Consider the following 15,381-nt stretch of genomic DNA (forward strand, 5'->3'; position numbering starts at 1 on the left):
TCTGCTCTATTTAGCAATCAGAAGCAAAGATGTGCAGAAATCTCAAAACCAGAAAGAAACAGATTTGATGTGCAAGTAATTACAGCTGTCCCAGTTCCACCCCTAGAGCAGCCCCTTCCAACCCGCCCTTCGCTGCTCCTCTGCACCAAAACCACAGCTCTGCTGCTCCCACAAAAACTGCATCCCCCTTCCCAAAGTGCTTCACTCTGCACCGAGGTGAGGAACTTGTATTTCTAACACACTCCAAGGACAGGAAGAGCAGAGGGTGCTCAAAGGAAGAGCAGAGGATGTGCAAAGCAGCTGCAGAGCCAGCAGCACCCAGATGAACGTGACATTCAATGCTGGACAGTTTTATCTCACTCTGCACTCCAAACTGCATTTGAGAGAGAAGCCACAGTAAAAATATCCCTTTAGCAGAAGACAAAACATGTAGAATTGGTACCCATTACTACAATCACTATCACCATGTTGTAAAGACATCATTTATCTGAGAAAGGATGATGCTGAGTCCAAGAGCCATCACTTTCTGATGTGACTTCAAAACTGTCTCGAACATTCCCAGTACAGCTAAAGTACTGTCTGGCACTATTTCAGACAAACCATTCCAACTCAAATCTCACATCCACTGTGCTCTAAAACAAAGCTAACCACTTTCCAGCTGAAAAACCCTACTTTTCTATTAGATTGATCCATACACTTGTTTCCCTGTTACCTTGCAAGGTCATTCAACTTCTCTCTTTTAGCAAGATATTCCTCTGCACTGAAAAGAAAAAAATATTCAAAATTCCAGCTATTAAAGGTGCCCATAATTTTAGAGAGACATTTCTAGAAAATCTCCAGACAGAGCAGAGTTCACAGAACACTCTGAAACTGTTAACTGTTAACTGTTACTTTAATACACCTATGTGAGAGTGATGGATTCATTCTTCCCACACCATGAATGATTCAGACAGGCTTTATTTATGTTTAACAGTAGAACTTCTGATGTGCTCATTACCATAATCCAAGGGAGACAGGCCTCATTTTAACAGAATTAAGCAATCTTAAAAAGACTCAAAGTTTTGGCAGCCCCAAGGGATGTTCAGCCTGCACTCATTTTATAGTGCCATCTGTGATGCTATTTGAGGAGTATACAGATATTTAACACTTCTGTGTCAGTAGCTTCTAAAGTGTCTTGAGGTCTGTTACAGCAGCACTTAGCAACTCTGTGAAGTCTCAAAACCCAGGCTCTTCATTTTGTTATATTATTTCTATAATACAGCTTGTTCCTGTAAAACTCCAAGCTCACTTGGTTAAATAGTCCTGACTAATTTTGTCCTAGCATAGCAAGGAGCCACTCCAAAATAAGCTTCTGCACAAGAGGTCCTTGAGTTGACACTCTGGTCTGATATTCACGATACAATTCTGATAGTAAACAGCTTAACTGTATACTGGTGCATATCAATCAACATTTAAAATATATTAACTATATCTTCATATACATACATATGTACACACACAGGGGATATTTTTACATAAACAAGGAGTGTTCAACACCATATAGGGCATCTAGAAAATAAATACCTTCCAACTTGATGGGCAGAGGGTCAAAAGAACAGCTAACTGGCCTGCTGGTTTTCTCTTTCTGTCTTTATTGCAGTGATGAATGAATCTGTGGTTTAGTCACAACCCAACATCCCCTAGGATGTTAGGAAAAACCCATATATAAAAACCCCAAACTCTACTCAAGCTTATCAACAGCAGAGCCTGAAGTATCTGGAAAATACCTAAATGCACAAGTTTTCTAGTACTTACACACACATAGCTTCTGCCATCATCAAGCACCACAACTGAACTCTTACAATGAGCTGCAATAATCTCCTTGTCAGAAGAGCAAAGAGTCTCCAGCGTTCAGTGGAATCCACTGATGTGCTGTGTTTCACAGGTATCTTTGTGAGCCACACCTGCTTTTCTCTTTGTCTCTTTTTCCAGAACTCTTGTTTTTTCTGCACACCTGCCTTCTCCAGGCTGGGCTCCTCCCCAGCCCAAGCGCTGTTCTCCTGCCTTCAGGGAATACCTCCAGCAGGTGCCTGCCTTGACATTTAAAGGGAATTAACCAGAATTATCTACAATCCTTCCAGGAGTGCTGCTTAATTCTGCACAGCCCTAAGCTGTCACAGGGTTGAAAAATCTGAATTATAATATCTTAATTCAGAGTATCAAAAGGGTACATTTACCACATTCCAACACACGTACCACATACATGGAAATTCACTCGTCCTGTCCAGTGAACCAAACTTTTCTCAGTGGTATGAACTGGTAAAACTGCAGCTCATTATTACACTAAAGCAAGCATTACAGATGTAGAAAGTGGCACTTACAAAGTTCTCAGAAGATGAAGTATCTGAAAACTATTTTCAGAATGTTTGATAGAAAGCTTCAAAAAATATAATTTTTATTCCTGTGAATATCAGGAGGGAAAAAAATTTCATCTTAGTAACTTTAATCCTTTGGCCCTTTTTCATAAGACCCAATCTTCCAGAAAGCTCAATTCAGGTTTTGGGAATTTTTCCTCTCTTAACAAGAGACTGAAATTAGTTTGAACCCAAGGGCAACTTCTTTAATATCTGTCCAACATACATTTGACCTTCTATGAAAAGCCTGAGTTTTTCTCTTCTGAACAGAATGGGAAGTTTAAGCTGGATTGCATCTTCCAGTTGTCAAGGTTTATGAAAGAAATATGAAAATGAAAAGTGACTCACCTCACAATTAACAAGGAAAGAACCTGAAGCCCCAAATCAAAGCATCAGATAGCTACAATATTTAGCATTTAGAGTGCTCTTCCCACAGACTGATCCAGTGGCATTTTTCAGGCCTGTGTGGAAATTGCTACAGCATTTTAATGATATCTTTACAAAAGAATTTTAGATAGGTGATAAATTTTGTATTTTAATTAAAGAAAGTAGAAGAGTTGAAGTCAGCAGAATGATACTGCTTGATCTAATTTAAGGTAATGCTGCACTCAAAGCCTCCTTCACACACAGGTTGCACTGGCTTGGTGACAATATTACTTCATATTGATTTTGTCAGACGTGCAACTTTTTCACTGACATTTTTATAACTCCACTCTGTTCAGACTGTACAGTGCACAAGGTCAGCAATCTGATTATCTGCTATTAATTCATACTGTTAGAAAATAGCTCACTGAAGCTATACATCAGGTTTTCTGATGCTCAAAGATCAATACATGTTAGTTTGTACATTTAGTCCTTTGGAGGATATTGAGATTGTTTAGGATGCATTTTCAGGGAAGTAAAGTGATACGTAGTAAAAAATTCTGAAAACCTCAGGATCTGCATCAGAAAACGGCCGTCTAGGGAAAACAAGTTATTGCTAAGCAGTTTCCCACCTTTTTAGAACTGGAGGCATTTTTAAACATCCCATTTCATCAAACATTGGAATGGATTTTAAATTTCTAGGAAAGCCAGGCCACTTTTGTATGGTGGAAGTAGTGTACTGTATGTTTCCTATGAAATCTGCAACATGACAATGAATGAAGCCTGTGCATGTGAATAACGGAGGTGCAGGAATTTTAAGAAGCTGCAGATCCTACAGTAGAAATCAAGTTTTGCATTGTTTCAATTAAAAAAGTTTCTACCTGCACTTACAGGTATCTGCATTTCTGAAAAGCAACTCTTCGTAGCAAGACCACAAAGGGATAAGGGACAGTTGAGTACTGGGCTGAAAGCAGCAAACTAAATAATGAGATGTTTCATCTGGTTTAGACAGAATACTATCCTGAACTTCCAAGCATAATCTCTGTGACATTTTAATTTTAAGGCACAGACAAATTTACAGCTGAGTCTCCTATCCCAAACTTGACTAAATGCTAGCCACTATGGCTTTGCACAATGCAGTGGATTAACAGGGGTTATCCTCTGCAGATTTTTTTCAAATTAAAATTTACCATGTATTTACTCTTTGTTTCTATCTTGTTTCCTGGAAACTGATAAGGGGGTTTGTTCTTCTGGGTTTTTTTTTTTTTTTGTTTGGTTTGGTTTTAAGGTTTTGCCATTGTTGTTGTAGTGGGAGTTTTTGTCTGTTTGGGGTTTTTTGGTTTTTTTCTTTTGGGTTGAAGGTTTTTTTTGGTCAAGCTAAATTCAATATCATTTTCAAGGGGGAAAAGAAGAGGCACGAGGACCAAGTCATTTAGTCATTCATACAAGCACCTGTGTATTCACAAGATCACAGGTGAAATATAACATTTTAATAACGAAAAAGTCCCAAACATCAGAATACTTGAATCTCACTAAAAAAACAAACAAGACAAAAAAAACAAAAACACCAAAAAAAAACCCCAAGAAATAAACCAAAAATACCAACAACAAACCCTTGACATTTCAAGTACTATTCCAGAAAATTTGTGTCTTTTAATATGTAATGCTCATTCAACAGTGAGTTTCAGCCAGAGCCATTTATCCCTTAGGAATGGATTTTGTTTCTCAGCTGAAGCAATGATTAATTTTTTCTTTTTAAAACTGCATTTATATTCCCCCACACTTACACAGGCAGACATACATGCTTACTTCATGTTTTGTGTTAAAGGCCAAGACATTGAATATTATGCATCAATATACAAGACATATGTATTTGGAATTTTTTTTTTTTGTGGGATGCCTTCTAAAATTAACTTCTAATAGTATCCAGACAAATTTCTCTCTGCATTTGCAGTATTTCCAGAAAGCAGCAGCACCCCAATCACTTCAACTTGTTTCTCTCCACCCATTTCCTGGGCAGCAGGGGATTTCCAGGCCCAGCAAAAGGCAGGGGGCAGGCTCCAGGAGGACTCACCTAGCTCACCCGCTGCATTCCGACCTCCAACTGCATACAAATGTCCTTTGAGGGCACTTAGGTGGAAGAAGGTCCGTTTCTCGTTTAAAGATGCCACTTGCATCCACTTGTTGTAGCGAGGATCAAACCTGAAGACCGTGTCGACCGCCGTCTTTCCCTTGGTGTCGTAATTGCTCTGGCCCCCCACCACGTACAGGAAGTTCCCGATGACGGCGATGCCGTGCTGGTACCTGGGCGCGTCCATGGGGGCCAAGGATTTCCACTCGTGGGCCTTCTCGTCGTACATCCGTAACTCCTTGCTGACCACCAGCTGCTGCCTGAGCACCCCCCCCAGGGTCACCAGGTGTGTGCTGTCCGAGCGGATCGCCGTCCGCTCCGACTGCATCACCGGCTGCATGTACGGCATCATTTGGTAATTGCTGGCTTCCAGGAGCAAGTTGACACAGGTGTTGTCAGTTCTCATGAAGTCCACTGTCTGAACGTAGTTAATAAGATCCTGGGGTGTCATCAGGGGAAACCTGATGTTCTTCATGAGCTTTGCAGCGTACTCCATGCGGGGTTCCTCGTAGCGCAGCCAGCGACATGCCGCCTTGAAGAGCTCCAGTTCAGTGCAGTGCTTAAGGCTATTACTTGAAAGCACGAAGGCAAGACGTTCAAAGGGGAGTTTCACAAATTCACCAGTACTTAATAATGCAGGGAAGTTCTTCAGGATGAAATTATTAACATATTTATCCACTTCTGTGAGGTTGTACGTGTTGGCAATTCGCCCAACCTCAACACAGTTTTCCAAAGAAACCTATTAAGTAAACAGAGAACGGAATCAAAAAACTTTCTTAGTTTGGTGTCTAAATGATAATGTCAAATTTAATGAATACTGTAGAATCAGCAATATTTCAGCATTTTGCAGTGCTCAAGGTGATTTACACGTGAGCAAATATTCAATGCACTATATATATATTCATGACTGCAAGGGGAGACCAAATTTATTCCCTATTTTGAAGAAGGAAAACAGACAAGTAACAAGCAGATGGCATATATTATGTCAAATACCTTATACAACGATGAGGCATAGCAGTTATATAGCACTTCATCTTTGAAAAGCTCTGAAAACATCTTTGTAAGAAAGACATGTGGAAAATAAAGTTAAGGGAGAGGTGATCACCCCAAGGTCACAGAGAGCAAAACAAAAGTCTCACCATTAGACATTTTCTGACATTATTAAAATTGCATCAGCATAACAAAACCGAAGAGAATGGCACAGCTAACCCCTGTATGCCACGTATTTCAGACAACTTATATTTACAGTGTTCAATCTCATGAATACATTCCTTCAAAACAAACAAAAATGGATCTGTAATAAATCAAAGCAGTGTTCTTACTGACTCTGTTCAAAATTAAATACATGCCAAAAATAAGACAAAGGTAGTGATTTTAGCTTATACATAATTTTTTTAAAAGAATGAACCTAGGATGATTTCCTGTAAAAATACTCAGCTCATTAAATGCTTTAGCAGTATGGATCACACCCTAATTTAAGTCAGTACTCGAGTGACCGTATCTTGGTAATCATCTGTTTTACCCTGTAGCTGCATCTACCTTTTTATACCTTTGAGTCCTGAATTTCTAAGGTCACTTGGGATCCAAGGCACAGGGTGAAAGAAACATACCAGGCATGGGGCACAACTTCTAGTGGGTTTTCAGTGAAGCCAGTCAGCTCATTTCAGAAACTGGTACACCTGCCCAGCAAGTGATTCAAATGCTTCTTGTCGAGAACTGCAACTTTTTCACATTCAAACCTTACTCCCATCCAAGCTTTGTTTACACTTGTTCTTGTCTCTCTGCATGTCAGTCCTACTCAGTGTCAAGCATTTCCACAACTTTGTGATTCTCATTACATTTGTCATGCCAGAAGAATTTAAGCTTATAAATCTCACAGTTATTTTAAAAAAGATTATAAAGATATGACCCAACTGGAGCATAAGAATTCAAAAACCTTCAAATGACCTTCTGTTCATGACAGAGATTAGAAGATTTTAATGCTGTATAACTCAATCTGATCATTGTCCTTTAATACCAGACAATTCAAATGTCTAATGAGTACAGGAATAGGAGATTTTCTTGTTTCACTAGAAACTGATCTAACTTGCCCTAGAGTTAAGATCTACAGCCATCCAAAGTCTTCATTCACACATCCTGAAATGCCTACTAATCCTGTAATCAGGTCCTATCTATAAAATGAATGTGCAGCAGACTGTCAGGAGTTGTATTATGAACTGAATTTGTGCTTTATAGGCACAGAAATAATCTTTATATTACAAGGCAGACCTCATCGTTTATATCAAAATATAATCACACCAACTAGCAACAGCCGATAAAATATTCCCTGACTGGTTTTGAGTCAGCTCAGAGAAGCTGTGGCTGCTCCATCAAGTGTTCAAGGCCAGGCTGGATGGGGTTCTGAGCAGCCTGGTCTAGCAGAAGCTTCCTGTCCACAGCAGGGGGTTTGGAACTTTGGATGATCTTTAAGGTCCCTTCTGACCCAGGCCATTCTATGATTCTAATTTCTGTACATTTCCTTTTAGGTATTTTAATTTACATAAATTAATTGCATAATGGAAATAGCAGCATAGCATAAATTAATTAAATTTAAAAAAATATTCTTACTTCTAAAATTTTTTTCAAGTTGTATTAGAAAATAAAGCAATGGAAAAATCACCCCTTAACAAATAGCTGACTTGCAGTGTACCACAAATCTTAACTCTTGCTATGTAGTTATTATACTTAAAAATCACTTTGGAATACATGAACTGGCACCAAACTAGAGAGATGTAGCACTTCCTCCACATCAAAGTAGGCAGGCAGGTATTAATGCATACAGGAAAGGCACGCTTGAACTTAAAAGATCAAAGCAAAACCTGCAGTTTTTGTACAGGTTTCTGTACCATTGGCACATGTTTAGGATGCAATGAATTATTTAGAGCTATTGCTGACTGGATGCCACTTATCAAGTGCCCAGAGTGCATCGAGTTATGTATTACCATAATTATGTTACCCTGTAAATCTATGCAACTGAGCATATTCCTGGACTTCTTACATTTGAGAAATTTATTGACACATTACTCACTGCTAATGACTGATAAACATGACATCAGCAGTTTCCAGTCAACCCTTGATTCTCGGAAAATTTACTTTATACTGCCTTTATTAATCCTCTGGGACTGTATCGCACTCAGGGTTGTTTTTCTCATATATGATTGCAAGTATTTCCCATTATGCTTATGAAATCGTGCACTATGTTTGACTCACTAACAAATTCCACCACTCACCTCAAATCAGGGCACCATATTAAATATTGTCTTAAAGGTTACTTTTCTTGCAAAATTACTATTACCCTCTTTACTGTGCTCTAAGATAATGTATGAGGTTAAATTATATTACAAAGACTTAAAAGTCATAAAAATATATATTCTAGAAATTCTTAAATCCTGAGCCAAAAAATATCCTTCATGGAAAGAAGTGCTATAGCTACTTCTACTTGAATATTCAAAACTGGACAGAGCTCAGAACAATAATGTTATTTAAATAAATACTTGAGTCACCCAAACATTGGGGATTTTTAGTTTTTTTACAAGTTTGACTTATGCTATGGTTCTGTCTGGAAGTCAATCAGAACTGATACTGTGGAAATCCCACTGTAGTGAACAGGAGGAATGGAAATATCAGGTGAAAATATAAGACCAACTGTACAGTGTATCCCATAACTGCTAAAAATACTCACAAGGAAAGAGCTAAAACCATAAACATTCAAACAGCTAAGCAGCTCCACAAGGAGCTGAGAATTTCATTTAAATAAATCCTATTTTACATGGACTTTGACTACTGAGCAGAGCTGCTCACTCACATTACTCATTGTAATTGCTCATTACAAAGCACAAGCTGCAGAAAATACTAAAAAGCTTTTGAAAAAAGAAAGGTCAAGCACAGCACCGTGTTATGACAGCCTGAAAAACCCAAAGCAAAAGCCAAAGTACTTTCTTGAGAAATCAGTTCACTTAATTCTTTGAAATTTTGAAGCAATCACTTCCCAAGCTCTCATACAAACTTAACTGACTAAAATACTACAAAACTGGACACAGCAAAATGATTGTGAGTATGGGAGCCTTGGAGAACAGCTCAGGAAAATGAACATGCACAAAAAAATCAAGCCCTCAAACCCAGGAGCACAAAAACATTGGGTACCTCACTTTGTTTTGTTTCAGAGACACTGAAGCACTCAATGCAGCACATCAAAGGGTCCAAGTGTAAAAGAGCAAACACACCCCTGAAACCCTCAATTTTCATGTGGGGTCCCATTGACAGAATCCCAGAAAAAAACAGAAACATGACCAGCTCAGAAAACAGAATCCATTGTACTCCTACAGTGCAAATTCATATTTCTGATGGCTGTCAGAGCTGGGTTAAATCCCACACTCCCACAAAACAGATTAACTTGCTGCATCATCAGATAACCAAGTTCTTTTGACAAGACACAATTCCAAGTATTAAGCCCTCAATATTTGACTATTTCCTAGTAGTTACAAAAACAAAGCACCAAATTATAGAAGGAATAAATTTTTTTTGCAGGTACATCCAAGACGTTAATTTTCAATGTTCGGGAATGTTTCTTTATTTACAGTGCAAGAACCCTTTCTCTCATTACCCTGTGATTTTCCTAAGTGCTGTAATTCACTTGGGTAAGTTTCTCATCTTTCTCCATTTTGTACAATAATGCTACTTTTGCAAAATCTGTGTTGTGTCTAGAACTCACTACTCTGAAAACATTTCCACAGCATTTTTATGATTTTTAATTACATTACACTTCAGTTAGATGTGAACATGAGAGTGGTCCCAGTCTATTGTACAGCTATAATTATTTAAAACCAATATTAAGACTGAAAACATCTCAGGAAGTATTCCATTGTTTCTCAGAGTCTGTTTGGTTGCAGAGCAAAGATAATCAGAGCAATGGGCTACTTGACAGGAGGGGTGTAAATGTAGAGCAAATACAAAAACTTTCAAGTCACCTACAACAGATAGTATTCTTTGAAGGTCTCATTATTTTTGTTACACAAATTAAGCTGTTACCTTGAGCTTCGGGTTTTCTTTGTAAATATTTCCAATACCCTCTTATAAAGTACACAATTACATTATGCCTTACATAAACTGGCTTCTATAATCTCTTTAATAATGGAATCCCCAGATAATTCAAAGACAATTAAGCATTTGTCTGGGAATGGTTACCTTAGCTCTCAAGCCAGTTAACTTCAGTAGAAGTAAGCTCAATACTTGCTCAGAATATTCATCTAAATTACAGAAATGCTCCTTCAAATAGAAGCTCATTTGCTCACCAACTCCTGGTTCAACAAATTTAGAAGTCACTCAAAAATTCTTTATATAAGAATGCTAAGATGATAACTAGGCTAACAGAAAAACCTCAATTTTGTACTTCCTCTACAGCTATACCATGAATGAGATTATGTCCCCTTCGATATCACTCTAAATTAAAGTCTTCCTGAAAAAAAACCCAATAAAATTAAAAGAATTAATAAAATCTTCCTTATTCTTTGAAAATGCAGTATCAAACAAGATATTTGTTATTTGAACAAAACCAGTGACTGAGTCAACATCACAAGTGAGCACATTTTCAGATAATGAGCATTTGAAATAACATGATTTAATATGAAAAAAATTCTTTTCCTAACAAAGCAAAATAAACAAGCAGCTGCCCTACCCAGAAAGGGGAAAGGGCAACACGGTGTCCCCAGGGCTCAGCTCCCCTCAGAGCCCTTTTCAAGTACCTGATTCAAAACAGCACCAAGACCTTTCTCCAAGTTGGTATTTACAGTAATGTCAAACCTGGAGAGGCATCAGTTTGGATGTTTAAAAAAACACTGAGCAACATAAAATAGATGGGGTAGGGCTGCAGACTATTAAGCTGAATGAAACATTATCACAACATGATCAGATGACTGGTCAGTTAGAAAATATTTCCAAATTAAAAGCAAAATGGCATTATCAAGCCTAAATATCTCTTAACATATCGTATGAAACAGATTGCTGTTATTACCAGCTTGGAGTTCTCTGGTTTGCATAAATTTTCAGTTAGGGAGGTCACATTTCTAGGCCTGTACTCTGCAGAGCAATAGGAATACTTGCTTCTTTATTTCTCATTACAGAACTGAAAAGCTGAATAATTCTAAATAATTTTGTAACTCACGTGGAACACACCAGTGTCCCTGTTAAAGTCAGAGTTCTAGTGAGGTATGCAAGCATTTATCATCAACATTAGAAAACCTCCAGGAAACATTAAAGATAACTGCAGAGTGTCTGTCCAGGCAGAACTGCTGTGACAGCCCAGCTCTCGCACCACTGCTGTTCTACAGCCCCACAGAGCAGGTGCTCCTCACTGCTGGCAGGACAGCAGGGCAAGGAAAGGTGCTGAGGGATCCTGAGTGATGCTTTTATACTGTGTTTGAGTCAGAAAACAGGTGAGTGCACCCCCTTTGAGATGGAAGGGCTGTAACTACAGGAACAGAGTGAATGCAACTGAAGCACACCTAGTGAATGCAGCAAGCAGAATAATGCCAAAGTGAGTGCAGTCATGCAGGGAGACCCTGAAACATCAACAATTCTTCCCTTCCATATAAGGGAAGAATTTTAATGTGGTAAAACTCTTCTGTCAAACTCATACTGCACATAATAGTTGGAAAAAAACCAAGTTTTTCAAGGAAACTATAAAGCAAATTTGGCCTCTGTGAATCTAAATATGAATAATAGCGAGTTTTAGACATAACTTGGACTATTATGTAAGACAGTGTCATTACAGAAATAAAAACAAAACTACATGCCAAGGCCTTAAACATTGTAAATGGGAAACAAATAATCTTACCCCAGAGATAAGAAATACTTTACAGAAGTCCAAAACGGGTAAAATCTGCAAAAAACTGGCAGCTTCCAGAGTGTCCTGAAGGTTGTCCATGTTAAGGGAAAGTTTTGCAGTGTAGATGAAATCAATGATCTTCTTTAGGCCTATTTTGTTCACACCATGAAGCTTAATGCACATTAAATCTTGTTCCTTCATTCCTCCTGAAACAGACATGCAGGCAAATGTATATGATCATTTTAATGGGGTTGAAATTATTTCATAAATTTAGAGATAATTCAAATACAATTTTAAAATTTAATTTTAAAACCCCACATGCAAAAGTAAAGAGAGATGTTTAGTCCACAGTGTTGTTTGCAATCCTGGACTGACTCATACACAGCACTGAACTTGTGTCTGAGTGTCTGAATGAGGGCAGTTTGCAGACAGCAGTACATGGCTTTAACAAAAACACCACCTGTGAACATGGCCTTGAAGTAATCACTTGCAGAAGCCATCATTGCTCTGTGGACGGGAAACACCTCATCACCATCTCCAGGAACGAGCGTCACATCACAGAGCAAGCCTTCCACTCGCAGCTGGTCAAAACCCTGCAGAAAAAGCACAATGCAAAGCATCCCTTTGATTTGGGAGCAGAGCAGGAATCTCTTTCATTTCCCTTATGTAAATATTCATTTACTCTTATGTATGTACATGTGTACTGTAGGTCCAAAAAAGTGACGAAGAAATAATTTGTCATCTCAAAACCATTATCTGTAATATATTCAATGATTATTATTCATTGAAAACAAGCAGAATAATCCTTATTTTCCAGATACAGCTGATGAATGCAAAGTACACCGGGCCTTAGAAAGTATTTTTATTTAAATAGTTAAGTTATTTTCTGGAAGAAGTTTCTTTTGTAAGCTTTCACAATAGCAGTTGCTTCAGGAAGTGACTGCTATCTTTTTTGGACCTACCCCTTTTGATCACATATGCATCCTATATATAATTCTGTTCCACAGCAATTTAAGGGGCTTGCAACCTAACAGGCTACAAAAGTCTGTGTCCTGAAAGCTGTTACCTGGTTCTATGATTATAAAATTTGTTACCAAAGCTGACATGCTAAAAATTCCAAAGGAAGCTCCCATTATACATCTGATCTCCTCTGAATTACTTAAAACCTGTAACTGTAATAATAAAGTCATCTACAGCAGCATCCTAGAGCAAGATTTCCTCCAAAGATGTACCCAGTTGTGGATACTTGAGGATGGATGAAATACTCTCCTCCTTCATTCTGAAGGCTGTGGAACAGAAGTTCAAACATTAAACATTTTCCTTCAAAATGGTATTTTTCTAATACTAGCAAGAATGCAAATATTGTCTCTGTAGATGTTCTACCACACAATAGTGCCACAATCAGACCCAGCACAGGGCATTACACCAAACCTGGTAGGGCTCTGCCACCTTAGGGACATGCCTTAATTAAATAATGATATTTAAGTGTGCTGCTTTGATACAGCTGTCACATCAGGGTTTAAATATTATTACCTCTTAGACCTTGAGAGTGGACTGGGATATGACCCCAGAAAAAGGCCAGGGTTTTGTTTTTTTTCCCAAGCTGCTGCTAAAACTTGAACCTCTATCTCACAGGAAAATAAGTCCCAAGCAAGTGCTTGCTTGTGGGCATTGGCAGCACAAGAACATGAGAGTTTTTGGGGCTTTATAGGAATTACCAGACTAATAAAATCTATTGAGTGGACATATTGTTTAGAGCAGCCAAAATTCTCAGTACAGGTCAATACAGGCATGAGGATATTTAATTACCTGTAATACCACAGAACTGTGAGTATTGCTGGTGAAAAATCTTGTGGTTCCTGTCTTCGAAGACTGCAGATGGGCAGAGACGCCCATATCGCTGCTACCAAGAGATACTTTCATATGAGGATCCTCCTCTTCCACCAGTGATCTAAGGAAATTGGAACAGAGAAACCTTAAGACCAAACTCCTTTTTTATTCAGTGATCTTTTGTTCTAAACCCACAGTCTCCTGGGATGAAATGTAACAGCACAGAGGCTACAGGGAAAAAAACATCAGCAGGCAACAGAATCAGTCCTTAGTGGCTCCCTTCAGCTAATTCAAGAAAGTGAAGCGTTTAGGGTCTCCAAAAAGGCCTAACTACTTTTTGGCTAGTAAGTTTTTCCTTTCCCTTCCATCCCCAGCTCCCAGATTCAGAAACTTGCATACTGTGTTATTTCTATTCGCCAGTATTTTAGGATGCTTGTAGAGGTTCCATCTGGTTTCCAAAACCAAGCATCTTAGCTTTTCCTTGGCAAACTGGTGAAACACTGGAACCCTAAGTGCAGTATTAAAGTATGTTCATTCTTACAGCTTGCATTACCTCATTCAGGCACGACTATTCCTAACAGAAAATATACACCACGGAGTTTCAAGCTGCAGTTTTAAACTGCTTTTAGAAACACACAATTAGAATTCCTTTGGTTATGATATCCAGGATTCTGCTACTGTGCAGGCAAACACTTCATTATTTTAATTTAAGATTTGATTCCAACAATTACTGTCCAAATTTGACAGGACAAGCTACTTTTAGGTAGAATTGTTAAAGAATTACTGCAGTATTATTAGCCTAATATTTTAATCTTGAGATGTAAATTAGATTACATCTGAGAGCCTAACTATGCTGACCTGTAATTATTATGCAATGTTAATAAAATTCTCCTACAGAAATATTAAAAACAACTACTTTCTGTGATTTCTGTGATCTAATGTGCTACCTATGAGCCTGTATAGAGGAACAATGAATTTTAATTTTAATTTTAATTGCAATTTTAATTTGCAAACATAAGCTGCTAATCCACAGAAGAGGGCATCTCCATTGTTAATCAAGACTCCCTATCTCAAAAAAGGTTTATAGCTGTTTTACATAACTGCTGCAAATTTCAGCTCCAAAAAGTTTTCCAAATTTCACACATGCAGGTTAAAACACTGGCCTCCAAGCTAGTTTCAGAAATTACTTTTAAGTAACAAGAATGCGCTGAAAGAGTCCTCCTTTTCCCCAAATTTGATTATGATATATATATATTTACATGTAACGATATGTAAAGACAAATTTGGATTTTGTGGGGAAAAAATAATTTTCACAATTTCCTTTTTTTAAAAAATATTTACCCCCACCTTTTTTGGGTACAAAGACCATGTAGAGCACTTTCTGAAACTCACATATTACCCTCATAGCATCGATGTGCCTCCTTCAAAGCCATGAGTACAAGAGGTCAGCTAGGAAAACGTATTCAAAACAAATTCACCGTTCAACAGTGTACATGGGTTTGAAACAGTGAGATTTTAGGCACACAGACATAACATTGCAGGAACAAGGGTACATCCAAACAGCTGTGACTTCTAATGCATTCAGCTGAATAAACTAATGTGGATGAACTGCAGCATGCAAGATTTGTGCTATTTTTGAAACACAATTATCTCTATTTTAGAAAACAAATCCAGAGTCATTTGAACAAAGTTTACAGGGTATACCTTAGAAAAGGGCTCTCCAGACTATATCTACACCCAACAAATACAACTATGCAACAGAGCTGCAAGCAGTTGCTGGCTTACGACCTAAAATATTTTTG

General features: G+C 38.1%; 1 protein-coding gene across 6 annotated transcripts in view; it reads right to left on the reverse strand.

The window, feature by feature from the left end:
• Positions 1-15,381, reverse strand: part of KLHL13 (kelch like family member 13) — a 76,585-nt gene that overhangs the window by 5,911 nt on the left and 55,293 nt on the right. For all 6 annotated transcript variants that reach the window (XM_014255332.2, XM_088062602.1, XM_014255335.2 and 3 more), the window contains 4 exons: positions 13,559-13,700; positions 12,210-12,342; positions 11,759-11,955; positions 4,831-5,626 (listed from right to left, as the gene is read on the reverse strand). In XM_014255332.2, the coding sequence (XP_014110807.1) occupies positions 4,831-5,626; positions 11,759-11,955; positions 12,210-12,342; positions 13,559-13,700 (1,268 nt within the window). The remainder of the gene's footprint in view (positions 1-4,830; positions 5,627-11,758; positions 11,956-12,209; positions 12,343-13,558; positions 13,701-15,381) is intronic.

The sequence above is a fragment of the Pseudopodoces humilis genome, chromosome 15 (assembly GCF_049639895.1).
Source record: "Pseudopodoces humilis isolate 2021_Gansu_Grassland_sample_001 chromosome 15, ASM4963989v1, whole genome shotgun sequence".
NCBI lineage: Eukaryota > Metazoa > Chordata > Aves > Passeriformes > Paridae > Pseudopodoces > Pseudopodoces humilis.